Genomic DNA, 26,402 nt, shown 5'->3' with positions numbered 1-26,402 from the left:
TTTAACTCGCAGGAAAATAAACAGAAATCCTATCGTCTTCCTTTGAATATATTCTTGTTATTCACATCAAAGATGATTACAAGTATCCTTCTTGACAAAGTATTTAGCCGAGAGTCAAAGGTTCAGCCAGGTTCTCCATGAGGACACGAGCTGGGCTTCCCCGCACTGACTGAGGCGGTCCTTTGCTTGCAGTACTCCTAGCTTCCGAAGCATGCAGGCAACCGCACTCGGCCCATTTAAAACAACAACAAAACAACAAAAACCTTTCTGAAGAACTGCACCTAAGTCAGATTTCTAAAATACTATGCAGAAGTAACAACTTCAATGTTTACCGAGGTCAAATCATTGTGATGAAATTAACAATAGCCGCACGACACTCCAAGTACAGTGGCTTCGAGTCGATGACCCGGCCAGCAGCAAGGGTGTAATTTAAAAGCAGAAATTTCCAGTGCATGCACCGTTAGCCACAGTGAACCTGTTACTGCTCTAAAGGGAATTGTTTGGCTCTTATTAGATTTTCTACAGCACAGCCATAAGTGATAAATGTACTGCTGTACTCACTGTCAAGTTAATCAATGCTGCCAAAGTTTTGTTGACCTAACAGTAATCCATAAAGGGAGCAGCAGCCTTTTCTCTCTCCCTGTGACATCTCAGCCTGCAGGAGGGCTTCGCATCTGCAAGCAGCTCTGTAAGAGGAACGGCGCGTGCCTGTGTATGCGTGTCTGTGCGTGCAATGTGTGCGCGCTCAGACGTAGGACAGGGTTGACCAGATAGCCACGCTGGGTGGTTTCCAGAATTAGCAGGTGCTGTGGGGCTCCTGTCTGATGAAAAAGCCTTTGAGACCCCCCATCACCAAGAATTCACGCGTACTATTTAAAACCCTAACCAGTACATGAATCCCCTAACAAAAGATGCTTCTGTCCACAACCCTGCTTCCCCCCTTCAAAGGAAGACAAGAACCCCGCCCCAAAGCATCAAGAGTCTCGGGGCCAAACTGCACGGTGTGCGTCTGTCTGTAAGTTCAATGTGCTGACCAAATCCTGTCCAGGGCACCAGGAATTAGAGAGGTGACGTGGACCAGGAAAGAAGCCCAAACTCTGCTTCTGTGCATTAGAGCATAAATGTGACTACAACAGCTGAGCCAGCGCTGCCCTGCAAACCACTGCCACGAGCTGACCGGCAATTAGACATACGAAATATGGGTTGTGATTGGGTTCTTTCTTCTGGGGGTCACAGCCCCCACATTTTACACACTCCAGGCATCTATTTGGGAGCACACTGACAGGAGTTTGTACGACGACCTGAAGAGTAGACTATTTGCTCCATCCCAGACACTTCATGGCTGCTTCTCTTCCTTGACACTTGCTCCTGCCCAAAAGCTTCCTCTATAAAGATGGGGAGCAAGGCAATTACAGACGGAAAGGCAATGTCAGCACCCGCCAGCATTGGGCGCTCGGCAGCCCTTCATCAGCCAATGAAGAAACAAACCAAGCAGCATCCCCTGGCCGCAGTGCCATCCGCCCTGGCACTTCTACTACGGACTCACAGACTTGGCTGCTGAGGGTGCAGCTGTGGCACTGAACTCACACGAGAGGTGGCTGCGAGGTGAGCATACAACTACTCCAACTGGGCCTGGCGTGGTAGCGCAGTGGTTAAGGTCCTGTCCTCGCCTTGCACGCCCGGGATCCCATATGGGCGCCAGTTCTATCCCGGAAGCCCCAGAAGCCCCACTTCCCATCCAGCTCCCTGCCTGTGGCCTGGGAAAGCAGTCGAGGACAGCCCAAGGCTTTGGGACCCTGCACCCGCGTGGGAGACACAGAAGAGTCTCCTGGCTTCGGATCGGCATAGCACCGGCCCGTTGCGCTCACTTGGGGAGTGAATTATCGGACGGAAGATCTTCCTCTCTGTCTCTCCTCTCTGTATATCCGCCTTTCCAATGAAAAAATAATAAAAATAAATCTTAAAAAAACAAAAACAAACAAACAAAAAAAAACAACTACTGCAACCACCAAAAAGCTATGGCTGGGCAGCCACCTGTCCTCTGACCCCTGTGTCCCTTACCACAATGTCTGGCCTTGACACCTGGCTCTGCTCCTGTCGCCAACTTCCTGTTAATACCGAACCTGGGAGACATCAGACATGGCTAGAGTGACGGGGCTCCTGCCAGCCACGTGGCAGATCTGCTCTGAGTTCCAGGCTCCAGCTTCAGCCCCAGCCAGAAACCATGACAGGGATTTGAGGAGTGGCTTGCAAACAGATCTCTGCCTTTCACATTTTCCCTCTCTGCCTTTCAAATAAATGAATTAAAAAAACTTTAATCAAAAGGTGGAGCCAGAGTTACAGTACAGTGAATAAACTGCCACCGGTGACACCAGCATCCCATGGGGAGCCAGTTCACACCCCAACATCCCACGGGGAGCCAGTTCACACCCCAGCATCCCATGGGGAGCCAGTTCACACCCCAGCATCCCACGGGGAGCCAATTCACATCCCAGCACCCCAAGGGGAGCCAGTTCACATCCCAGCACCCCAAGGGGAGCCAGTTCACACCCCAGCCACTCCACTTCCAGTCCAACTTCCTGCTCATGCTGCAGCAATGGACGGTCTGAGTGCTTGGGCCCCACACTGATGTAGGGGGATGCAGAACAAGCTCCTTGCTACTGGCTCAGGGCTGCCTCAGCCAGAACTGTCACATCCATTTGAGATGTGAACCCCTATGTTTCTTTCCCTATTAACTCCTGAAGTAAATAAATAAATAAATATGCAAATAACTAAAGGAGATATTGAGTAAAACACCAATACCATTTCTTAGAGAAAATGAAGTTTTGTGCAGCCAAATTTTAAAAGCTGCACAGCTGAAGTCATACAGAAAGATCTGAATCAACTCCGAGACTGATGCAATGAAAGACCAAGTAAGAAAAGCATGGCGACAGACTCACTTGTATCTAAAACCACACTCCAAGTTACTAGAAATACAAAGGCATTTATTTTTGACGGATAAAGCAAAGGGTTATTGCCAGGTACCACTGCAAACAAACGTGCTATTTGGCAGCCTTATGACAGCCATCCGGGAGGACTGGATCAGCGGCCTGGGAGCTCTAACTGGAGGGGACACTCACCAACGACCTAGCAAAGTGGCCACGGGTCTGGGACTGTGCCACGTGGGGTGTGGGGACCTAGGCATGGTCCTGGGGAAGTGGGGTAATGGGACCAAGGGGCCAACAGAGATGGGGAATGGTGCATCCGAGGGACAGAGTACACGGGGACCCAGGCAGGGGGACAGATGCAGCTGGTGTGGTGCCAGGCAAAGGACAGGCAGGGACACTGTCCAACTGTCCTAGGAACACCAGGTATGGGGAGCTCACTGGGAGTCAGAGATGTGGCTTAAGTTACAGTGCCACCAGGTTCAACTGAGAAAATATGCTAAGTAATATAAAGAGCAACACTGAAGACAGTTTTTATTTTGTTATACTTAACAATGTTACAAATGGTCTTGCTCTTCCTGGTTTAAAGTGAAGGTGGTATTTTAGCAGGTGACTCCTGCAGGCTGGAATACTAACTGCGCTTCCCTGTGCTCCAGCGCGACTGAGCGGCTAAGCTGCTGCCTGGGACACGAGCATTCCAAGCGAGCATCAGTTCACGTCCTGGCTGTCCCACTGCCAACCTAGCCCTTTGCTAATGAGCTGGAAAAGCAGCAGGAGATGGCCCTGGTGCTTGGGGCCCTGACATATCTCATGGGAGACACGGATGTCATTCCTGGTGCCTGGTTTGGACCTGGTCCAGTCTTGGCCATTGTGGCCACCTGAAGAGTGAACCAGCAGATGGAAGGTGCTTTTCTCCAATTTGCATTTCAATTAAATAAATAAAACTTAAAAGGCACAGTTATACAGGTTACATGCATTCACACTGGCAATAAGTTCCTCCATCAGCTTCTCTAATAAACTTCTCTAAACATTCGCCTTCAAGATGTCACTCCAAGGCTCACACAAGCCCACAGGGGTCCAGGGCCGAGGAAGCACTCACAGGTACTCCCCCTGCATCTCGGGACGTGGATGATGCTTCGAGAGGCACAGCTTGCGAGGCATCACTGCCGACCCCGGAGGCTCACCTCTCATCCCTTCTCTGCAGAGGGGTGGGCGGGCGCCAGCCTGCAAAGTGGGGCTCAGGCACAGTTCCCAAGGCCACCCCGTTCCAGGCCACACTCTTCCTTTCTGGACACCACGCTTTGACTCCATCTGCCAGCAGCATTGAGTCTGAGGCCGGACCACAGACCAAAGGCCACGTCAGGCCTGCTGCTGCTGCCTCGGAGAACAGAGTTTCCGGCACCACACCTCCACTCCTTCCGGTGCTCTCCTTGGCAGCAGCTTTCACAGCCCAGGGGCAGAGCCACAGGCACCTGCTCCGAGAAGGGCTCCAGGACAGCCTACATCTGCATTTCAGAATGGCAAAGAGGGACGGAATACATTTATTTAATTTCATATTCCATGAACGTTTTCAAGTACTCTCCTACAGCCCCACCTACTGAGTGACATTTTACAAACAGTGCTGGCCACTGCTCACACAGGCACTTCTGTGACCACGCGACTCTCCACGTGCTCAGAGGACTACCCACTGCTTTTCCAACGTCACCACTTTCTCCTTTCCAAATCCAAGGGTCAACTCTGAGTTAGGAAACGTCCAGTGTCCTGGGGCTTTTGGACAGCAAATGGTGTGGGCACTAACTAGTCAGCCAGGAGACAGGTGACTCGGCTGCCATGCCCAAATCCGCCCAAATCACTAGCAGTATTGGTTCACGTTCCCTATTCTAAGAAATCTGGAACTAATTGCTCTCAATTGATCTGCTCGACTCTTTGATAGCTTATTTATCAGATTGGGAAAGATAGATTTAATAGTGCTTGCTTGAAACAGGTTCTTTAATTGGAAACATCACGGCATTTAGCTCACTTTCTGGTCCAGCAATTAAGAACAATTTGGAAAAGTGTTGTTGATTTTTTGTACACCATTGTCTCCCTGATTAGATTTCCGAAGATCGAGACAAAACAAATGACAACACCAGCTGGTACAATTGGTACAAATAGAGGCCCAGGTGCAGATTACGCACTGTGAGCGATGGGAGTGTCCCCATCCACATCGCCGCCTTCTCACATTTATTTTCCCGTATGCCGGTCTCGCGCGTGCGGAAGCGGCAATACCTCTTAGAAAAGGCATCGCTGTGCGCCCACCTTTACACAATTATCTTTTCTCCAAATAAGCCAAATCAACGCAAGAAATTATTTTTCTTGATTAAGCACCCACATTTCTCTTGGGAGGGAACAAAACAAACAATTAATCTTCCCTGATTTGTGCTCTGAAGTCTCAGCCTCTCTCCACACAGGCTAGCCAGCTACCTGTGGCAGCCAATCGGCAGCAATTAGGCCTGAGCGGAAAATGAATGGACCGGGCCGAGGGCCTAATCTGCTGAGAGTGTGGGCAGGAGGGCAAGGTTAGGCCGGGAAAATTCCCCTGCTGTCGAAGCCCTGGGCAGAATTACCACCCGACTTCAGCATAATTAACCAGGCTTGGGAATTTATATGAACTAAGTAATTGGAAAGAATTAGCAAGAGATATGTACATTAATCTTCACCAGTTACACAGTGTTTAATGCAATTAAGGGTCCAGGGCTCCTGCCTGCCTCACTCAGCTTGCCAGCTTTCAGTTCACCTGTAGACCAAGAAGAAGGCGCCAGATGAAGATTAAAACAAAACAGCAACCTTCCCACAAAGCAAGACTCCAGGAACTGACAGCATGTGGCAGTCGGCTCTCGGCCACACACAAGCGCACTGTACCCCAGGCAGGGTTGCGTGGGAGTCCTCAGCATCACCCTAATCTGTCAGAGATGTACGCTGAAGGGGTGAGTGTGGGAACAGCTGCGTTTGCAACTGCCGGAGGTGGATTTTGCCATATTAATTTGAAGCACTTTATAGATTAAGAAATTTCATCATAAACAAGAACCTTTTGAATATGTTAAAGGAATAATTCATCCATGGTAAACATTTGTGATGCACTTCTAAATTAAAAGAGAAATTTGTAAAGCATTACAGAAGCATCTAACAGTGGAGCAGTGAGAGCCCAAGGCAAAGACTACACACCCCAGTGAGCAACACTAGGCCGGAGCCCTGAACTCGGCCACTCCTGCCACTCCAACCTGGCCACTGCTCCTTGGGGGCATCCTGTGTCCTGCAGCCACGTGAAGCCAGCAACAATCCCGTCTCCCCCTCACAGGCCAGGGTACCTGTAGACATCAGCAATGCAGAACCACTGGCCAGTCTCAATCTCTGAGAAACCGCTTTTGTTATTTTGTTGTTTGAAGCAATGGAATATGCATATATGTACATAGAAGGTCGGAATAAGAACAAAAAAAAAAAATGTTGTTATTAGAACCATACCTACCTGCCAGAAGAGAACCAGGGATGGAGGAGACGCAAGAGCCCACAGCTATCAGAAAATAACTGCCATGAAACGGCTACAATGCCATCAAACTGGAGTCACCAAGCTCAGCAGCAACTCCCCACAGAACTCCTGATCCCATCCCATGCAAGCCTGATACAACCCAGACCTTGAGGGGCCCAGCACAGTGGCACAGTGGCACAGTGGCACAGTGGTTAAGGTCCTCGCCTTGCACACGCCGGGATCCCATTTGGGCGCTGGTTCTAATCCCAGCAGCCCTGCTTCCCTTCCAGCTCCCTGTCTGTGGCCTGGGAAAGCAGCCAAGGATGGCCCAAAGCTTTGGGACCCTGCACCCGCGTGGGAGACGGATCGGCATAGTATCGGCCGTTGCGCTCTCTTGGGGAGTAAATCATTAGACGGAAGATCTTTCTCACAACCCAGACCTTGAGCATCTCACGAACCTGTCTGCCTCCATAAAATCTCCAAAGGGAAACTCCAGTGCCGGGGAGCAGTGCAGGCCCAACACGGGCCCTCTACGGGCGCAGAACACTAGCCAAGGGCAACAAGTGTCGCTGGGCCCAAGCCACGACTTCATGGAGGTAAGTCTGTAAAGGCATGTGTGCTTTCTCTCTGTGAACTTCAGGGCTGACATCACCACCCACCTGCCTCGAGAAGGGGCCCTTTGCTGGCATTTCCAGGAACGCAGACAGGTGTACATGTGCCCATCTGCCCCCACCCATCAGCAGGACTGGCGCTGCGGGGGCACCAAGCCCGGAGCATTCATCTTTTTAACACGGAGCTCTGGGTCGTGACATGAAGCATTAATGAATGACTGCTGAGACTCATTCTTTTCAATCAGCACACGCTGCCAAGCCCCGTGGTTACTACCTGACAGCTCCCAGATTTAAAACTCCCAGACTCCTCGGCTTCAAGCTCATGCAAACCTCTGGGGTGACAAGGTACCGGGGTTTGCGTTTCCCTTCTGCTGCACTCTCACAGGCCCGCCCCTCGCCATGCCATCCCAGAGGGGCTCTAACAGATGTTGGCACTGCTGCACATCCACCCGAGGCGGGCGGGGAGGCAGTTTCTGCACTTTGCTGGCTGACTTTGCTTGAAGGGCAAGGGCACCATCTTCCTTTACAGAAATACTGCGTAGGACTGATTTCACACATTCAAAAAACCCTCTGCGTTGGGAGCTATTTTCATTGGAGCAGTGTCTCCTCTGGAGATCAATGGGAAACACGCCATCGGCTGGGCGAAGCCCCGGGACGCGGTCTCCCGCTGCTCCACCGCAAGCCTGGCGAGCGAGAGCCGAGCAGCGGCATCCCGCCTGGTCCGAGAAGTTGTCTGCAGACTTCAGAAAGTGCTCTCATCTCAGCACAGGATCCCACGGAACTAGCACGGAACCGCTGCCGGCACCACAACGCCTGAATTCGCAAAAGAACGCTTCGGGAAGTTTCCTTTTTCATATTCTGCTGTTCCACATACGAGGCCTGGCAAATCTGGGAGCAGTGCCAGGGTTTGTGTTTTGGTTTTTTTGGTTTTATGTGAGAACCCAGTCCCTGAAAAACAAGGTTGGCGGGTTTCTGCGCAGCCACACAACGGAATCTGCAACGCTTGCTAGCAATGATGGATTTAAGTTATTAACAGATCAAAAGGAGATGGATGGCGGTTTGCTTTTCTTAATCTACATCATCATCTAGATCTATTTAAAGATACGTGGTGCACTAACAAACTTGGCTACGGTTTCGATAAAATCAGTGAAAATAATCTGGCCCCGTTACATGGAGTCGGTATAGATCAATAAAATCACTTGGACGAGGAAGGCACGGTTAGGTCCTGACAAACCCAGCCATTAATATTATTTAACACACTGTTCACAACCCTTAACAAGAACAAAGAGCAGCTTGTCTCGTGCTACGAGCAGGACCTTCGCTCATACTGTGACTCCTCGGGCTTCTCCGGCAATCTCACCGAGTTCAAGCCCCGCAGTCCCTCCTTGCCAACGCCCCGCCCTCATCCCCAATGCCCGAGGGTCTTCAAAGGTAAGACCTGGAGCTGCGGTTACAAATGACTGCTTAATCCACGGACTCAATTCCTCGGAATGCGAGTCATGAGGCTCAGGGTGGTGTGCATGATGACCGGGGCCTCCCTGCCATGTGCCGGCATCACACGGCTCCATCAGTCCCTTCACCGCATCGGGGTTGCGCAGAGAGGAAGTCTGCTTTAAACAGAGGGGGAACGGCTAAGGACATGACTGCACATGTCCGACTTCAAGATGACGGAATATGGAAGCAGAGGAAAAGAGGAAAAGGACAAAAATATTTCACATAAAAACTTTTGGCATACGGGCCTGGAGTGGTGGCCTAGCAGCTAAAGTCCTCACCTAGCATGCGCCAGGATCCACATGGGCGCCAGTTCTAATTCCAGCGGCCCCACTTCCTACCCAGCTCCCTGCTTGTGGCCTAGGAAAGCAGTCGAGGACGGCCCAATGCCTTGGGACCCTGCACCTGTGTGCGAGTCCTGGAAGAAGCTCCTGGCTCCTGGTTTCTGATTGGCTCAGCTCTGGCTGTGGTGTCCAGTTGGGGAGTGAGCCATCGGATGGCAGATCTCCCTCTCTGTCTCTCCTCCTCTCTGTATATCTTTCCAATAAAAATGAAAAAATTGATGCAAACACACATATTCACAAGTATACTACCAATAATGAGATATCTGTTGTTAGTAAATCTAACTTGGAAATAATGATTTCAAGACATTAATGAGAATGCATTTGTGACTTTGAAAACATTGAAGAGTGGAAGCCAAACCTAATTTTGTCATTTTCAGCTTAGTTATACCTTCATAATAATCCATACAAAGCAATTCAAGCAAGCATGTTGGGGATCTCAGAGAGGACTAGGAGAGAGGCGCCTTGGAGAGACACTGCAGCTACTGAGGAGGAAAGCAGGCAGGTATGTATCTCAAACAAACAAAAAGCCACAGCTGTTGGCCATAAAAATAGCATTTTCAGTAATCTGCAGACAGAATGTTTAGTTGCTAAGTGGTTTACAGTTACGAAAAATAAAATAAGAATACGTGAGTGTGGGAGCAAAGGAGATTTACTAAACAGCTGAAGATGTCGGACCCTGGTCCCCAGGGGAGAGCTCGCACCTCCCGCAGCGGGACGGCGGTGCACCGTGCGACCAGACAGGCCCTGAGCAGGCACTTTCCTGAAGCGACCGACAGGCGAAGCACCAGAGTGCCTATGGACCCAGTATGATCTTCTTTAAGATTATTTGTTAAGCAATTTACTTGAAAGGCAATGTGACACAGACGTGGGGAGAAGGGGAGAGAGAGAAAGAGAGACAGATCTTCCTTCTGCTGGTTCACTCCCTAAGTTCCCACAAGGCCAACGCTGGGCACAGGGGCCAGGAGACCTGCATCTCCCCCATGTGTGCAGGGCCCGGTACTTGGGCCGGCTCCTGCCGCCTACTCAGAGACACACTGGCAGGGAGCTGGACTCGAAGCAGAGCAGTCAGGACCTGAGCCAGCACTCACACGGAATGCCAGTGATGCCGCGGTGGCCTCACCTGCTCTCCATCGCACTGCCCTGTTTAGCTCTGGCAGAGTGCCCTTCCTGCTCCCAGCTTCCAGGGGGCAGAGATCAGTTTACACCTGGCAGGGCCCGTGGCCGAGGTGACGCTCAGAGGTGAGGTCAGCGAAGCTACGTGCTGGGGCTTCCAAGGAAGCGCCCTCTCCATCCTCAGCTTCCACTCACACCCAGCACGGCCTGGTGTGAACAGATCCAAACTCGGCTCCTCGGTACCACTAGGGGGACCCAACGAGGCTTTCACAATGGGAGGCAGGAAACAGAGATGGACCAAACCACTGGGTCACTTCACCCGGGCCAGGGTTCAAGGCCACCCTGGAGCCAGACCGACCATTCTGCCTCACACACCGCAAGTGTCAATGAACGCTCCTCATTAAGCAAAGCTACATCTGTGTGCAATGCTCATTGGTCAGTACCAAGTACAACCTCAGCTGTAGGTTCAGGTAAAATATTCCCCCAGGTAGATGACCTTCCAGGGAAGGAAGGGATAAAACAATGTTTGTGACTAGAATACTCTTTATGGGGCTCAGCTCTTTTTGTTGGGATGAAAAGCAATGCCTTGGGCCCGGCGCAGTGGCGCAAGTGGTTAAAGGTCCTCGCCTTGCACGCCCGGGATCCCATATGGGCGCCGGTTCTAATCCCGGCAATCCCGCTTCCCTTCCAGCTCCCTGCCTGTGGCCTGGGAAAGCAGCAGAGGACGGCCCAAAGCTTTGGGACCCTGCACCCGCGTGGGAGACCCGGAAGAGGCTCCTGGCTTCGGATCGGCATAGTATCGGCCCGTTGCGCTCACTTGGGGAGTGAATCATCGGACGGAAGATCTTCCTCTCTGTCTCTCCTCTCTGTATATCCGCCTTTCCAATGAAAAAATAATAAAAATAAATCTTAAAAAAAAAAAAGCAATGCCTTTTCCTTGAAGTTCCTGTTCCACTCTAGTTGCACAGGGATCAGCCTGACACAGCTTCCCTGGGGTGCAAGGGACCGGCCCTGCCGCCTGCTGCCCGTGAGCTTCAGGGGCCCGGGCAGGGCAGTGCCAATGCCGCATCGGACTCGTGGGCCAGCTCACGGCCACGCCACTCAGCTCAGGACAACACAGGGCAACGGCAGGACGGTGTGTGCAGCCAAGGGCTGGCGGTGCCCTCGGCCTGGGGTGGGGATGGGTGCTGAGGTGAGGGGGTAGTAACCAGAATGAGAGTGTGGCACTCGAGGGGCACTCCTCAGAAACAGAGTGTAGGATGGCAAGCATGTCCCTGGGACCCTGAAATGCTCTGCAGGTGGGCCCAGCTCCCAGGGCCTGCGGGCAGCATCGCGCACAGAAGGGAGAAGAGAAAGCAGCCCTGCACTCCCAGGACGACCAACTGAAGGTGGAACCCACTGGGCCAGCCGGTCCCTCAGCTCTGTGGCCGAGAACGCCACTGGAACGCCACTGTGTGCTCTGCTCCATGCCAGGGGCCTGTGCCTGCGTGTTTACATCCGGAGCACAAACAACGCCACATGTTTATGCCGGCTGGTAATGGAAGTCACGTGTCCAGGACCACAGCAGAGCAAAGCCACCTTCTGGCCGCAGGCTGTGGACACACGACACCCGCGGGCAGTCTGTGTTCCACCCAGGACGTGCTGTTTACCTCGCCGTGCGTTCACACAGCACCCACAGCCGGCCCCTCCGCACCTGCAGTCATTCTCAGGTCTCCGGCCTGCTTTCCCTGCTCTGGAGTGTTGCCTCAAGTTGCTGAGCTCACATACATTCCCAGAGCTTCAGCCCCAGTTCCTGCATGCCATCACCCCCGGGGAGAGGCAGGGGAGGAGTGCAAACAGCAGTGAGCGCCCTGCTCTGACACCTGAGTTGGCCCGGGCACGGGACGCACGAACAGCCTGGGAGGCCAGGCATGGACTTCCGGCATCTTCCTCATCCAGGTGGTGCAGTGAGAGGAACACGACAGGAATCCGTCCCCAGACGCGGGCCTATGCAGCCACGCTCTTCCAGCACCCTGGATCACCCAATCTCTGGAGTCTCTCTACACCCCCTAAGCCACCAGGGTTAACGCTTCCAATGGGGTCACGGACCTTAACCCTGGGTGGGGCTCTGGCATCCAGCCCTGCAGCCTCCGTCCCTCCCATGGGGACACCCAGCCTCAGTGGGCTCAGCTGCAGCACCCGTGCTGCCCATGAGGCCTGCCCAGCTGCATCTGCCCCACGCACGCCCTGGGGCTTAAGGAGGATGACACACAGCCTCACCCCACAGAGGCGAGCCCTGCCCTCCGGCCCAGGCCAGCCCCCGAAACCATGCTGGGGCTGTTCTGAGAATTAGCAACTACTGAGCTGGAAAACGGAAAGCAAAACCCAAGTAAGAGGTGCCAGGGAACGCTGCCAAGCGGTGAGAGAGCAGATCTCTCACAAGAGCTTCTCCTTTTGCACTGAAATCTCCACTTCCCCATGTAAATAACCTACTGGAAACAGAATCTAATTAAAGCAGAAACAACTGACCCACAGCCGACTGACGAGTTCAAACTTCCTGATTTTAGTTCAGAAACTTTTGCTGCGTTTAAGGCCACGCTGACAGAAAGAGAAGAGCCAACAAAAGCCCAGCACCTGTGCGTTCCTTCACGCTGTGCTACATAAACCGAGCACCTGACCATCTTACCTGTAAATAGGTTTCCAGACCTTGTCGCCGCTGTTCTAAAACTTTTGGGACCCAGTTCCGGACATGTTTAGAAGGGATTTCTGGAGTTTTGATACATTTCTTTAACTAGAAAAGAAAAAAGAGAGAGAGAAAAAAAAAAAGGTCAAATATGATATAAAAATGGAAGCTAGGAGAACCTAAGAAATGAATATAAACCACTGTAGGAGGAAAAGAATTAGACTGAAATCTTATCCCCCACAAATCTTCACTTAGATGTCCTGAGAACCCAAGTTTCAGAATCAGGGTTTTCTATTCTCTGCAGTTATTTCTACTGCTTTTTCAAACTAAAATTATTTTCCCTGAAATATCTAAGGCTGGTACACCAGTTACAAAGTTAAAGAGTTGTTAATACAAGATTTAGCTTCAATTCCTTTCCGATAAAAAAAAAAACTCTTCCTTGGGGGGTGGTTTCACAGCCTACTCCCCCACTACAATGTCAGCATCCCATGTGGATGCTGGTTCTAGTCCCGGCTGCTCCACTTTCGACTGAACTCTTTCTAATGGTCTGGGAGAGCAACCGCGGGTATCTCACGTCTCTGGGCCGCTGTAACTGCATGAGGGTAACTGCTTGTAACCGTCATTCTTGGCCGAGCCTTCCCAGGTGTCAGCCTTAGGGATGGTATCAACAAAATGTCTCTGGTGGCGACTCAGCACCACCTGTCGTGAGTAGCATGTCCCGCCTTCCACGAATGTCCAAACATTCCACCCAAGAAGGTGGTTACATCAGTGCTGGGGACACGGTGAGATGACCCTGGGTCACCCCCGGAGACACCCCATCACCATCATCACTAGCAGCTGACGAGTGGCTGACACCACAGAGGAAGGGGTTGTGAGCCCAGGACACTTCTAGAAGCTGGAAAGGGTAGAGTACAAATCCTGCCCTCGGGCTTCCAGAGGGAACACAACTCCGGTGATGGATGGATTTTAGCACAATGAAACTCAGTATGGATTTTTGACCTCAAGAAACCCAAAATGAACTTTCATTTTAACTCCGCACTCCAGGATCTTTGGGAAGTTCCCCAGCAAGTGAAACTTGGAGGAAGTGTTCTTGAAGAACAGCTCGTTTCTCTCCCTTCCATCCTCCCTCGTCCTGCCTCTAACTGATCCAGGCCCAAGAGCCTTGGGACTCTGCACCTGCACAGGAGACTTGGAAGAAGTTCTGACTTCAGATCAGCATAGCTCTAGCCATTCAGGCACCTGGGAAGTGAATCATCAGACGGAAGATTTTCCTTTCTGTCTCTCCTCCTCTCTGTATATCTGACTTTGCAATAAAAATAGATAAATCTTTTCAAAAATAATCATTAAATTATGCATCAAAAGAAACAGTATGGGGTATAATGAGTTAAGTCTGTGTCTGTGGCACAGTTGATGTCCCCTAAGGGCCCTATGTCCCGGCCGCACCACTTGGGCTTCAGCTCCCTGCTCGTGGCCTGGACAAACAGCAGCAGATGGCCCAGGCCTTGTGCCCCTCTACCCATGTGGGGGACCCAGAAGAAACTCCTGGCTCCCAGTTCTGAACTGGCCCAGCTCTGGCTATAGTGGCCATCTGGGGAATGGCTCAGAGAATATACGATCTCTCTCTCTGTGTGTATCTGCTTTTCCAATAAAATAAATAGATCTTTTTAAAAAGAAACAATGTAACAAAATATAAAAGCCCTTAGTGAAAAATATTTTCAGCAAGTGACTAATACTGTAACAGCAGGTCACACAAGCTAACAAATAAATACAGCCAAGTAGCAGATAAATGGGAAGGCGCACCAGCAGGCAATTCAGCAAGGACTAGAGCTCCTCAGCGGAACGGAGCAAGGCTCATTAAAACAGCCAGGCAATGCATACGCTTGCCAAACAAACAACGTGGCCTTTTAGAGGGGTAATATTCAAAGCTGAAGAGAGCTTTGATCCTTACACACGCACACACGCCGGCTGCACTGTAACTCCGCACTCACCATTGTGGAAAGTATGTCAGTGACATATGCAAGGCGCTATAAAAACACCCACATGCTTTGACAGAGGAAGGCTGCATTTCTGCAATCTCACTCGAAGACAGAGACTTGAACGTGGGGAAAATCCTACATCCCAGGAACACTATCCGTTATGAAGAGCTCACCATGCAGTGCGGCGTGATGCCAGTTAGCTCGTGACAGTGCCACCGTGTGACTCACCTGCTCTCAGATGCCAAGCGAGGAGTGTGGGGCCCAGGGAGAACGCAGAACCGTCTCCCAGGACTGCAAGCGAGGGAGAGAGGCAAGCGGCCCTGGAACAGCCTCTCCCCAGACCCTGAGCTCAGAGCCCACTCAACTTCTAGCCTGCAGTGACCGCCACCTCGGGACGTGGTTCACACAGCAGCATTCGTTTTATTTTTTTTTTAAAACGCCAAGACAACAGATGAAAGAGAAAGAGCCATGTCGGGGTCATGGGCGCAGGGGTGGGCGGCAGCGGTGGGTGGCAGCAGTGGGCACAGGGGTGGGTGGCAGCGGTGGGAGCAGGAGTGGGGGCAGCGGTGGGCGACAGCGGGCTATTTCTGCTGCCCTCCAACATTCTATAAGATGTGGCTCTCTCAGGTAAGAGTCACATGCAGAACAAAGCTCCAAGAGCTCCAAACACCAGGAGGCAGCCCGCAGACGTGCCACACCTCCACATCACCCACTGCAGATGCTCGGGGGAGTCAGAATCACGGGCTTGCTTCACACAGCCAGGAGAACTGTCACCTGGGTCACAGCCTCGTTTATGGTGTCCAAACTGTCATGACACCCAGCACTCTGTGTGTGCGTGTGTACTTGCTAATGGCTCGTCATCTTATTTTGGAGTCAACCTGGGGACGCTGCCGAACGCTTGCAATAATTGAGAAATCGAAGTAAAACATAAGCAAAAAAAACACCAGAGTGGGCAGGAAAACAAATCACACACCGCACAGAAAGAATTGGATATTTCAAGAAAATCAAATGACAAGCAATTAAAAAGAAACATGTTATATGAAAATGCAACATTCAGAGCACATCACAAAACTCAAATATGGAAACTGAGGAACTCAAATTGTCATTGTAAAATCAGGCTGCAAGGTGGGTGGCAGCCACGAGGAATGATCTAGAAGCCCACCTGTGCTCTTCACCCAGTGCCCTCCCTCTCGGCATCACCGACAGTCCCCACTCCACCTGTCCGTGCTGTCACAGCCCACCGCCACCAGGGCAGGACGCCTGACCGCCGCCTGGCTGCCACAGGTCGCACATCGGCCGTGGGCCACGCAAGTCAAGAGCGCTTCCAGCAGCTTCTCTCCGCTGAGTTAGAGCTAAGATGAGGCTGTGTGCCCCAGCTCAAACTCCACCCTGCAAGCCGAGCTAATCTCTCCAGCCCTGTAAGGAGGTCTCAAACATTTGACCAAGGCGGCTAACAACGTGCAAAACCTAGAGGTCAGACAATTTCTACTCTAGCATACCACTCTAATATGTCTACTGTATAACTACAGAAATAATACATGTACATGCACCTCCATGTATGTATGCAGATAGTGTTGGCTACAATCATCACTCCAACTAGAAACTGAGTGAAGAGTGCACACCAAGACTTTCTCAGACCTGCAGGCACCCCTGGGGAGGCGTGCCCGGGACAGCCTAATAGGCAGTGCCCCAGCTGTGCCCAGCAAGAAGTCAGGTTCTGGGTAGCGGGCAGAGGCCAGGGGGATCAGGATGCTGACATGGGAGGAGACAGAGAGGCCGTGTGCAAGCCAGGTGCCCGGTGCGACTGTGTCTCCAGCAGAGCCTGCGCTGTGGGGACGAAGCTGTGGCTTTACTCTCTGCAGGAACAAATCCATCCCATCGAGTCCCCTGCAGAAGCTGTGCAGTCTGTGCCCTCCAGGAACAAGCAAACAGAGACGGGATTCCAAAACGCAGGGACAGACAGGGCCGAGGCTTCTCTTAGATGACTCTAAGCTGGTGCCTGGGTACTGCCCGCAACGGCCCCTCTAAATCTGCAGCCACATGTCCTGTTCCTTTTGGAAGTGAACCCGGACCCAACCAAACCCCAGCTCCAGCATTCATACAAGCTAGCCCCTGCCGTCGAGCAGGCAAGCGCTGGGACAAGGAGAGCTCTCCATCTAAAAGGAAACAGTACCCCTAACAGCTTACTCATATTATTGTAAGTTGACCCTTTACCTCTCTGAGGAAGGCAGGGCCCATGTCTACACCTGCGCCCCTCTCCTGTCACACCTACACATGAACTGGCCTTTTACAGGTCCATGGAAGTGTTAGCTGAGGTTAGTAAGATTATTGCTACAAAATGATCATTTGCTTCTCTTTTACATTTTGCTAAGAATATTAAGTATATTTCAAAGGCAACATGGGATTCTGGCTTTAATCTTTCTGAACCTTCACCAACCAACAGCATCTACTGCAAGCTGCTCACAGTCTCAAATTTTCCACATAAATGTTCTTAACCTAAACCCATTTACTCAGAAAACATTCTTTTAGGAGACAGAATCATTTCCTTTCAAGGAAATTAGCTTCATGATAACAGAATCCACACACACACACACACACACACAGCCTAGAAATACTAACACTAAGACCCATAGAAGATGCAACTTCATAATACAGAAAGGGAAAAGCTAGGAAACAAAAGATTACCTTTTTGTGCAAGGCATGAAATTCACTGTATCTTTTCTCAACAAAGTGTTTTCGTCCATTCATTAGAACCTCTATCTTAAACACCTAAGGAAAAAAAAAAGTGAAAGATTAATTCTACTAGTTCCAAGCTCCCAACTGTCGGACGCAGTAAGTTTGTGACCATGATGTATTTCATCCCTTTAATTACGGGAGCTGATCCCCCAAAACCAGAGGGCTCAAGAGACCCCGGTCCAACACGCTGATTAATGAGCCCTTGAATCAGAAGCTCTTGAGCAGACGACATCAGCCTCCAAAAACGTGCTTAAAAACAAGGAGAATGCGAATGCCTTTAGAAGGCTACCAATTCTTTTTTTATTAGAGTACAATCATAGCTTTATTTGACTTCACCACATGAGCACAAGGATACTCAAACAGCAGTGTCATGGCAGAGCCAGGCTCCAGGCACGAGCCTGGGCAGGCAGTGGCCCATCCCACGGACCTCGAGGAAGGCAGCAGGGTGCCATCTGGAAGCCGATCAAGCAAACAGCAGTGTGTTTCAGGTTAATTTCTGCCTAACCTGCATATTCATCTGTAGTCTCAGCTGGGCTTATTTCTGCTGTTTGCAAAACAGGGCAAATGTTGTTCAAGGCTCATTTTCCCTGCATGATGCAAGTGACAGCTCGTGCGGCTGCCTCGGGAAGGTTGAAAGGCCAGATGAGAAGGCTCGGCGAGAGCACTAATTAGTAGGCACTAACATGACATTTGCTTGATTCTTGGGTCAGTGGGTCAAGACTGGGAGCAAGGGATGAGAGAGATTGGGAAATGTTCATGGAGATAACAATGTTAAGGTCAGGCGGGGAGGGCTGCTTGGCAGGCGCTAAGAGAAGGGGCTCCCTCAGCTACACTTGGTCTCTGGCCCTCGTTTTGCTCCGGCTCTGTAAACAGCAGGACGAAAGACTATTGTTCAAGTGCTTGATAAATCTAGTTTCCAGTTTTAACTGCCCTTTTCAAAACACAACACTGTAATCGTGGTCACGTGATACTACAGGATGCTGAAAGTACACTTACTTCAAGGCTAAAATTAAGAACTGCTTGAACTGAGCCTGTGAAACGGGAGTGCTCCACCTCCACGCACAGATCCTCCTGGGTCCACACCTGTACCTCACCCAGGAAGTCAAATCTGCTTGCATGTTTGCGATTCTTTGAATCAGAAACAAAACTCTTTTGTTGCATGACTCGGTTCGACCAATCTGCTTTTGCTAAGTGGCATTTTTTTAATCAACTTCATCAACATTTTATAGTAACATTACACTGTTTCAAGAAGTCCCTTGTTAGAAATACTTGTGCATTTTCTTCTGAGCACCTTTGCATATGCTCCCAACCTTTAGAGATACACCCATTGTTTAAGAAGAAAACCAAGCCAGCAGTTACTAATCCACCAAAGAAAACGCTGCTGCTTTCAAAGAACCAGCCACACATAAAGGGAATCATGGAGACGGGCAAGCCAGCTCCAGGCAGCTCTCGCCGGGGGCTTGTTAACAGGCGGCAGAGCCGTCTTTCAAGGGTCAGGGCCCAGATTTAAATCATGACAACACAGGGGTGGTGAAAATACTTTCCATTTGCTGAGCTGTAGGAAATAAATGAAGTTATGTTCGATCTAGTTACTCGCAGCGTTATCATCAAAACCACCACCTTAACTGGCAACGTCTGCCAGGACGCAGGACCTGAGAAGCTGAGAATGGGGAGGACGCGGTCAAGGCTGGACAGGCGGGTGGCTCCTGGAAGGCCGGGCACTGACACATGGCAGGCACGTGGTGCCTGCTGGAACGCCAGCCTCTCCGCTGTCCTGGTGGCTCCAAGTCCCCCACTCGCTTTGCCCAAGCGCTCAGTTCACGAAGCGGCCTGGGGAGTGCAGACGTACACACACCAGGGAAAGCTTGCGACAGATCCCACTTGTAAAATTTAATTATGTTGTCCTTGAGAAAACAAACAACATGTCTAATACTGCCAAGACTTTTTTTTCTTCACCAGGCTGGGAAACAGTTTGCAAAGAAAGTTGGTTAGACAGAATTTTCTTGACAGAGTGAAGCAGGAACTGAGTCAATTTAAATATTCCTATTTTCTGGAATATGCTACCAGACCTGCTTTGGTCCCCTGTCATTCCACTTTCTCTGACACAAACTGTCCCTGCTGTCAAGGACAGCTGTGCCTTGCCTGGCAAAGTCCGCACTGTGTGCACCATGAGGCAGCTGCAGCATGGCACGGGCCTGGAAGGTGCCCAGCAGTCTCCACAAGGCAGGCGGGCACCTCGCGAGGCTCTGGGGCTCCACCACAAGCACAGCCATCAGGAGCGCAGCCTGCACGGCCAGCACCCTGGCTGGAAGGAGCCTGCCCGCAGGGCGACCCCCGAGGGCTTCTCTGAGCAAAGCTACTGGGGAGTGGGAGCAGGCAGCTACCGGCCGGGTGCTCTTGAGGGGGCCACAGGCTCCTTTCACTTCTATGGGAAACTGTAAGATTTTAAAAATTGTAACCTAGTCCAGATGAATTACTCTTCTGTTCAAGACAGAACAACAGACAGCAGATTCACCTGCCACCCCACACACCTAAAAGCAACTGGACGAACATCACTGAATGAATCACATGGGGGACGAGCTCTCAGGACATTGGGCACTGGGGCAAAGTGAAGGAGAAAGACCCGCTGAGCTCAGTCACCCAGCTGACTGCAGGGAGGCCTCCACGCAGGGAAACGGTCTGTGGTCTCCACCCAGGGTGAGCCCAGAAGCCCCTCACATTCCAGAAAGGGAGCTGGCAACAGAGGGACCCCAGCTCCTGGCATTCCCAGGGCAGGTGCTGGACAACAGGGGGCTGCATGCAGGGAGATGCCCCCAGAACTGCAGGAGGTCACCCTCAGGTGCCCAGGGAACTGACCACAAGTAAAATAGGGGAGACCATCCAGAGGTGCTGGGCAGGACACCGTCTCCACCCACAACCACTCTGAGCCCACTCTCCTCCCAGTCCCTGGAGAAGGGCAAGGACCAGGACACAGCAGGCATGCGCACACCAGTACATGCCAGCATGCCTTTCAGCATTCCCTTGTCCCGGAGAGCTTGTATGCACTTCCCTGGATCTCAGTGTCAGTCCATAGAGTTCTCACCCTAAAAATTCGCCTTCAAACCCAACCTGCACCCAGGGTCTACACTGAGAAGGCGTGTGGCTCTCACCTCGGAGCCTGTGCAGCACCTGTCCCCTGGGAGGGTCCCACACACCCGCTCCGCCTCCAGACACACACAGGGATGCTGTTCCACACGCACACATGTCAGCCGCTTTCCTGACACACCAGAGCCACACTACACAGGTGCACCACTTCCTGTTTCCACTAACCCTTAGACGCAGCAGGCTATGCTGTCACCGGCAGGATGGCAAGTACCTGGCCCACTGGGATCATCACTGACCATTCGCCACGTTGGCTAATCTGACGAGTGACGTGAGGCCTGGGTCTGTGCTGACGAGTAAAGGTCACTCCTCAGATGGCAGGGTTCATCCACCTGTGTCCCTTCACCAGAAAGGTCCATCCCACAGAGACTTCCAGAACCATTACTGTATAAGCAAGCAGAGCTGCATGCCACTAAACAAACATGATGGAACTTGCATTTCGGTTTGTTTACACGGCACAGTTTGTTCTGTTCCCCTGACTCAACTTCTGCCATGGTTGTAGAAGCATTAACAGACTCAAGCTGGACGGAAACACCATTACTGCAGAGAGGATTCCAGGTCCCCAGTGTGGTCTTTATGGCATGTCAGAGGCAAAATCTCTTCCTTTGTGATAACATCTCTGGAATAATGCTGGAAGTCACTGATCAAATACTTCAGGCGTCAGCTGCTTTAAGACACTTCACGTGGAATGGCGGTTAGGTCCTTTGCTTCACTCAAGTTTGTTTCTTAGATATGTTTCTGACAAATTACGTATAAACTCAAATTTTGAAGTATTTGATCAGTGACTGCCACCCACTCTGGAGAACCAGATGAAGCTCCCCGCTCGGCCTGGCCCCACCTGGCCACGTGGCCTTACACTGAATGAAGGGGGATGCAGCCTTCGCCCTCCTCCAGGCTCTTCTCTCTACATAATCCTCGCTTCTCAACAAACAATTTTTTTTTCCTAAAAAAAGACTGCAGACCTAATCCAGAACAAAAATAGGTAAAAGCACGATGCCTGTGAATCCCGAATTACATTCAAACTGCAACAAGGAGGCAGCAAGCCCCAAGAGGGCTGGTGATGATGTAACACCCGTGATAACTCCTGACGCCGCACGAAGCCGCTGCACGAAGCGCTTGTCTTTCCAGCAAGAAAAAACCACGTGCTTAAAATCAGCAAGAGAAACCAGGTAACAATACACAATGTAAACATCTGAACACAAAACAAAACTTCAAATACTTTGGTGCAATTTACTGAACAATAATAAAAGAATGCTGATTTGACATCAGGCTTGCAATAATCTTTGTGGAGAAGTACCAATTTAGTAATTTTTAAGGTAACATTTCCTTCACTGCAGTTCTTAGCATGCTTCTGGGTTACAGGGTAAAAACACAAAAACGTACACACACACCCATACAATTCCAACAAGAAAAGCAGTCATTGATGGGCCTAGCTTTTAGAATCGACTTTTACTGCAGGGGACACACCTGGGGCGGGGAACCTATGGCCTGACGCTTGTGTAGGGCCCACGAAGTCATGTGGTCTGGCCCTGCCAAGGCATGACAACTGGTGGGACCCAAAATTTAAACATCTGTAACAGGTTGATTTTTATGTTGACCAATTTTCTATGGCCAGGAAATGATGTCATAAAATACAAATGGCCCTTGGCAGAAAAAGGTTCACCACCCCTTACACAGAGCCTGGTGTGCTTTAAAGGCAGAGCAAGACAGGGGCTGGCAATGTGGCTTAGCAGGTTAAGCGGCAGCTGGGACGGCATCCCATGTTGGAGTGCCAGCTCAAGTCCCAACTCCTCCCCTTATTCAGCTTTCTGCTAATGGCTCAATCACCTGCACCTCTTCTGCCAATGTGGGAGCCCCATGGAGTTCCTGGCTCCCGGCCACTGTGGACAGTTAGGAAGAGAATGAGGATATGCAAGATACTCTGTTTGGCTTTTTCCCTGCCACTCTGCATAAATAAATCTTCAAAAAGAAAGAAACTGGCTAATATAAAAATAATGGTACCTATAGCAGAAGCCAGGAGATGAGCAGAGCAATAACTGATGATGGTGGGGGAGGGGGAACTGGGGTGCAAATTTTTCACCTTTCAAAAACCTGTGGACACAGGCTCCTGCCAAAAGTTGACAGGTCAGGTGAAGAAAGAGGTCCAACTTGCAAAGCAGCATACACAAAGTTACAATGTTAACTTTTACTTAGTGACACTGAAACAATAAACAGTGAAGCTGAGTACGAATGGAATTGGAAAGACAGGGATGGGGGAGCCAAACCCATCTTTCAAACAAGATGGACGGTGGACATCTTGGAAGACCCCAGCATTGAGAACGAGAAATACAAATGAGTCATTTAGAGCCATCGTATCTTCGGTAAACCAGAGGCTGTCTAACTTAGGGTTCTGGAGAGTTCTAGACACATCTAATTTTTCTTGTGACATGTTTATATAACGTTGGAAGTTTTCCACCAAACCATTACTTTCAAATATCTTGATAATGCTAAATGTTGATGTCAAATGCTTTAAACCTGTCTGATTATAAAAAGAAGCTTTTCCTTAGTTTGTTAACATAATGTCACAGATACTTGTAGAATTTTAGGCTCTCAGCCTAAATCCTGGTTAATTTCAGCTGCCGATCCCTGAGTCATACTTGGTTATGAAAACTTTTTTTTTTTTTTTGTCACTTCTTGAACTGCATCAATATGACAGCAAACACAGTCAGTCCAGTGTGAGGGGGGCAACGCACTCAGCGCATCCTGCTGACCGGCTACACGGCCTTTCAGTGCTTTCAATACTGCATCACTCCAGCTTAGATTTTCTATAAGTGTGATTATCACCGGTTCTTGGCTTTGCCAAGTTGTTGTGACAATACATCACATTTATTTGATTTTTCAAAAAAAAAAAAAAGATTTATTTATTTTATTTGCAAAGTCAGAGTTATAGAGAGCAGGAGACACAGACAGAGTCCACCCACTGGTTCACTCCTCCAGTGGCCGCAATGGCCAGAGCTGGGCCAGTCCGAAGCCAGGAGCTTCCTTCAGGTCGCCCACATAGGTGCAGGGTCCCAAGGCCTTGGCTATCCTCTGCTGCTTTCCCAGGCTATTAGCAAAGGAGTTAGATGAAGTGGAACTTAATTATTTTTTAAAAAAATTATATATGTATACACACACACAAAGTGCAGCAGTGGGGATGGGCATCAGTGCCCACATGAGATACAGGCAAGCAGAAAGAGGACTGGCCTGTTATGCCACCTTGCTTGTCCCCCAAAAATCTTATTTTAAACACCAGCACGTAATGGTTACATGAGCTTTCTTAGCCCCTTTGTAACCTGCTTTGACAAAACATACATAGACAAATTTTATCTCTGCTCACCATCAACTGGGGAAATATCTAAAGAAGCCTGAGTGGCAGCATTTCAGTAATAAAGTAACAGAAAAACGCCTTCTGTATCAGCTCGCTGGATAATACATGTCTGGGTGGCTGGCGACACCTCTGAAAGGGCACGAAGCCCCAATGCGGGTGAGGACGAGGTGGGCAAGGCGCCAACAGGGAGCAGGGAGGGGGGCCGGCCCCTGAGGACAGCCCTCCTGGGGGCGGCTTCTGGAGGAGATGGTTCACACCGCCTGGCAGACGGAGGGACCAGAAGACCCACACTTCCTCCTGTCCAGCCACTTAGACTTTACACCTGCTTACCACCAGCCACCTACTTCCCTGGCCCCTCTGCCTCCTGGCCATGTCTTCCACCTGCTTCTAGAACCCTCTAGGATGGCCGAGGACCTCACCGGGCCTTCCAGCACCCTCCCCACCCTGCACAGCCCATACACAGAGTTGTATGCCCCATGCCCACTCTCCCTCCAGTCTCCAGGTGTGACCTTGGTGCCACTCTGCAGCCACGCCCAGCCCCCAGCATCACTGCCTTGCTGCCTACCCCCTCAGCTGAGTGCCTTGATAGCACAGCCTGCTAGGGGCGTGCACCCACAGCCTCTCATTTTCGGCATGACCCAGTGTCTCCCTGGTAATTAACTCACAGAGATATCGCAGCCCCAAATGCACTGTGATTTGCAGAAGAATTTTCTCAGGGAAAACTAACCATCAAGTGGATTCTGAAATCACGCCTAGAGGAAGTATTTGTGACCGAAGAAAGCAAGCGAGGCCCCCTCTACTCTGCAGACAGACCACAGACAGATGTCAGCGGGCCCTGTGTGGTTTTAAAACGGCCACTTAGCACGTCTGAAAGATCAAGAACACTGAACTGTTCTCTCAAACCTGTGAATTCTAATTCTTGCTGGGATACGCCTGGTACAAATGCACTGTAGAAACCCTGATGCTCTAGGCTTCATCCCAGTGGTGTTTGAGCTGCCATGAAGGACTGGGCCACACGGCAGCCACCAAAAAGGGTCCATCACCTCTGCCAACGTCCACACACACCTACAGTGTCAGGATACGCGTAAATAGCAGAATGGAGGACTCAGGACTGTCTGTGAAGGACTATACTGTAATGAAGTCAGTGGGAGGGGAAGTCAGTGGGAACGGAGGGAATTCGTGGAAGGAAAATCCCAGAGCCTATGTTACTGAATCATAAAATAATAATAATAATAAAATAATGCTTCAAAAAGAGTCCATCACATGCCCTGTGCTCACCTCTCGCCCCCAGGGGTTCCCGTTTCTCTTCTAAAACCCCATCCCCCTTCTCTTGCTCAGCCTTGGAAGGCGAGGCGGTGTGCAGGTGGCTTCCCCAGGCCTTTGGATTCCAGACCTTTCTTCTTCCTTCTGGAGGAACACACAAAGCATCCCACTACCAGCAACATTAGCAAACACCTGCAGCCCATCTCAGGCCAAAAGGCGCTACAGAACCCCAGCTCAAGGTCATGGCAGTGGGACCTATGAAACCCAGCTTCTAGAAGGGCATCTTTCTGGTGCTGTCATCACTTTGTGGTATCTGACCACATCTAAGGGAGGGACCCTGACACTCGGAGTCCCTTTTGTGAAGAGAGCTGATGCAGCAGCGGACACCTGGCCTGGCCCTAGACTGCGGGCAGGTGCAGGAAGAGCCCGAGCTCTCTCCACCTTTCCTTTTTCTTAATACCTAAACCACCCTAAATTAATTACTACTGGGGATCTCTTTGGTGCACTGCCTGAAACACCCTGAAAACAAAAACCAACACAGCCCCTCCTGTTTCTGGCCATGCAGTCGCTGTGTGCCTATGGAGGTTCTCTCTCTGCTCGCAGGAAGGATGCTCGGACGGATGCTCGGACGCGCACCTTTTTTTTTTTAATTCAAAGATATTCCCACTTCATTAACACAATTCTATATTTTCTACTTCTTTGTTAGCACCCGAGGAGAAATTCCAGGCCTTAAGAGATTCAAATGACTTGTCTCTGAATCAGAGCTGGACTCTGTCCTCCTTGGCTGCCGACTCACATGAAATCTCTCTGAGTTTCCCGGCTCGCGGGAACGCCACCGCCCATCAGCCCGCGCTGGGCGCCCTGCACAAACAGTCCAAAGCGGTTTTCCTGATCTGTTGCAACTTGAAGGGTTGTCAATATATGGATTGTCTCGCTTTCTAATTCAGTGAAAAATCTAGTTTTCCATTAGTCTCTGCCTTTCTAATTTTCGATACAGCTTTACTAAATGTAATTATTAAAGGCAGATTCAAGAAAGCAATTACTGAGCTACTGGTTTGTATCTCTGAAGTCTTAATAAGCGGCAAAAAAGTGGCAATTGCACTGAGAGCATAAAATAAATTTTTTTCTATAGATCCCACAGTCCTCTGAATCTGCACATCTCTAGGACACCACAGCAGTGTCCCCGCCTAAGCCTCTACCCTAGGGGACACTCCGCACTGGGCAGAGCAGTGGGCTGTGGCAGGCAGCGGCCACAATTCAGGAAGGCCGTGCTGGGGGGTAAAGGCC

At 50.6% G+C, this 26,402-nt stretch overlaps 1 protein-coding gene across 6 annotated transcripts in view; it reads right to left on the bottom strand.

Annotated features, from left to right (window-relative positions):
• Positions 1-26,402, bottom strand: part of SNX24 (sorting nexin 24) — an 84,558-nt gene that overhangs the window by 21,688 nt on the left and 36,468 nt on the right. For all 6 annotated transcript variants that reach the window (XR_005882530.1, XR_005882505.1, XR_005882519.1 and 3 more), the window contains exons 2-3: positions 17,312-17,395; positions 12,654-12,758 (exon numbers count right to left, since the gene is read on the bottom strand). Coding sequence is in view for 1 of the 6 variants with exons in the window: in XM_040968197.1 (XP_040824131.1) it covers positions 12,654-12,758; positions 17,312-17,395 (189 nt within the window). In the remaining 5 variants the exon portion in view is untranslated. The remainder of the gene's footprint in view (positions 1-12,653; positions 12,759-17,311; positions 17,396-26,402) is intronic.

Source organism: Ochotona curzoniae, unplaced genomic scaffold (genome assembly GCF_017591425.1).
Source record: "Ochotona curzoniae isolate NIBS_2020 unplaced genomic scaffold, NIBS_Ocur_1.0 contig_1, whole genome shotgun sequence".
Taxonomy (NCBI): Eukaryota; Metazoa; Chordata; class Mammalia; order Lagomorpha; family Ochotonidae; genus Ochotona; species Ochotona curzoniae.
Note: the sequence above shows the minus strand (reverse complement) of the source record. Positions and strands in the feature narration are given on the sequence as shown.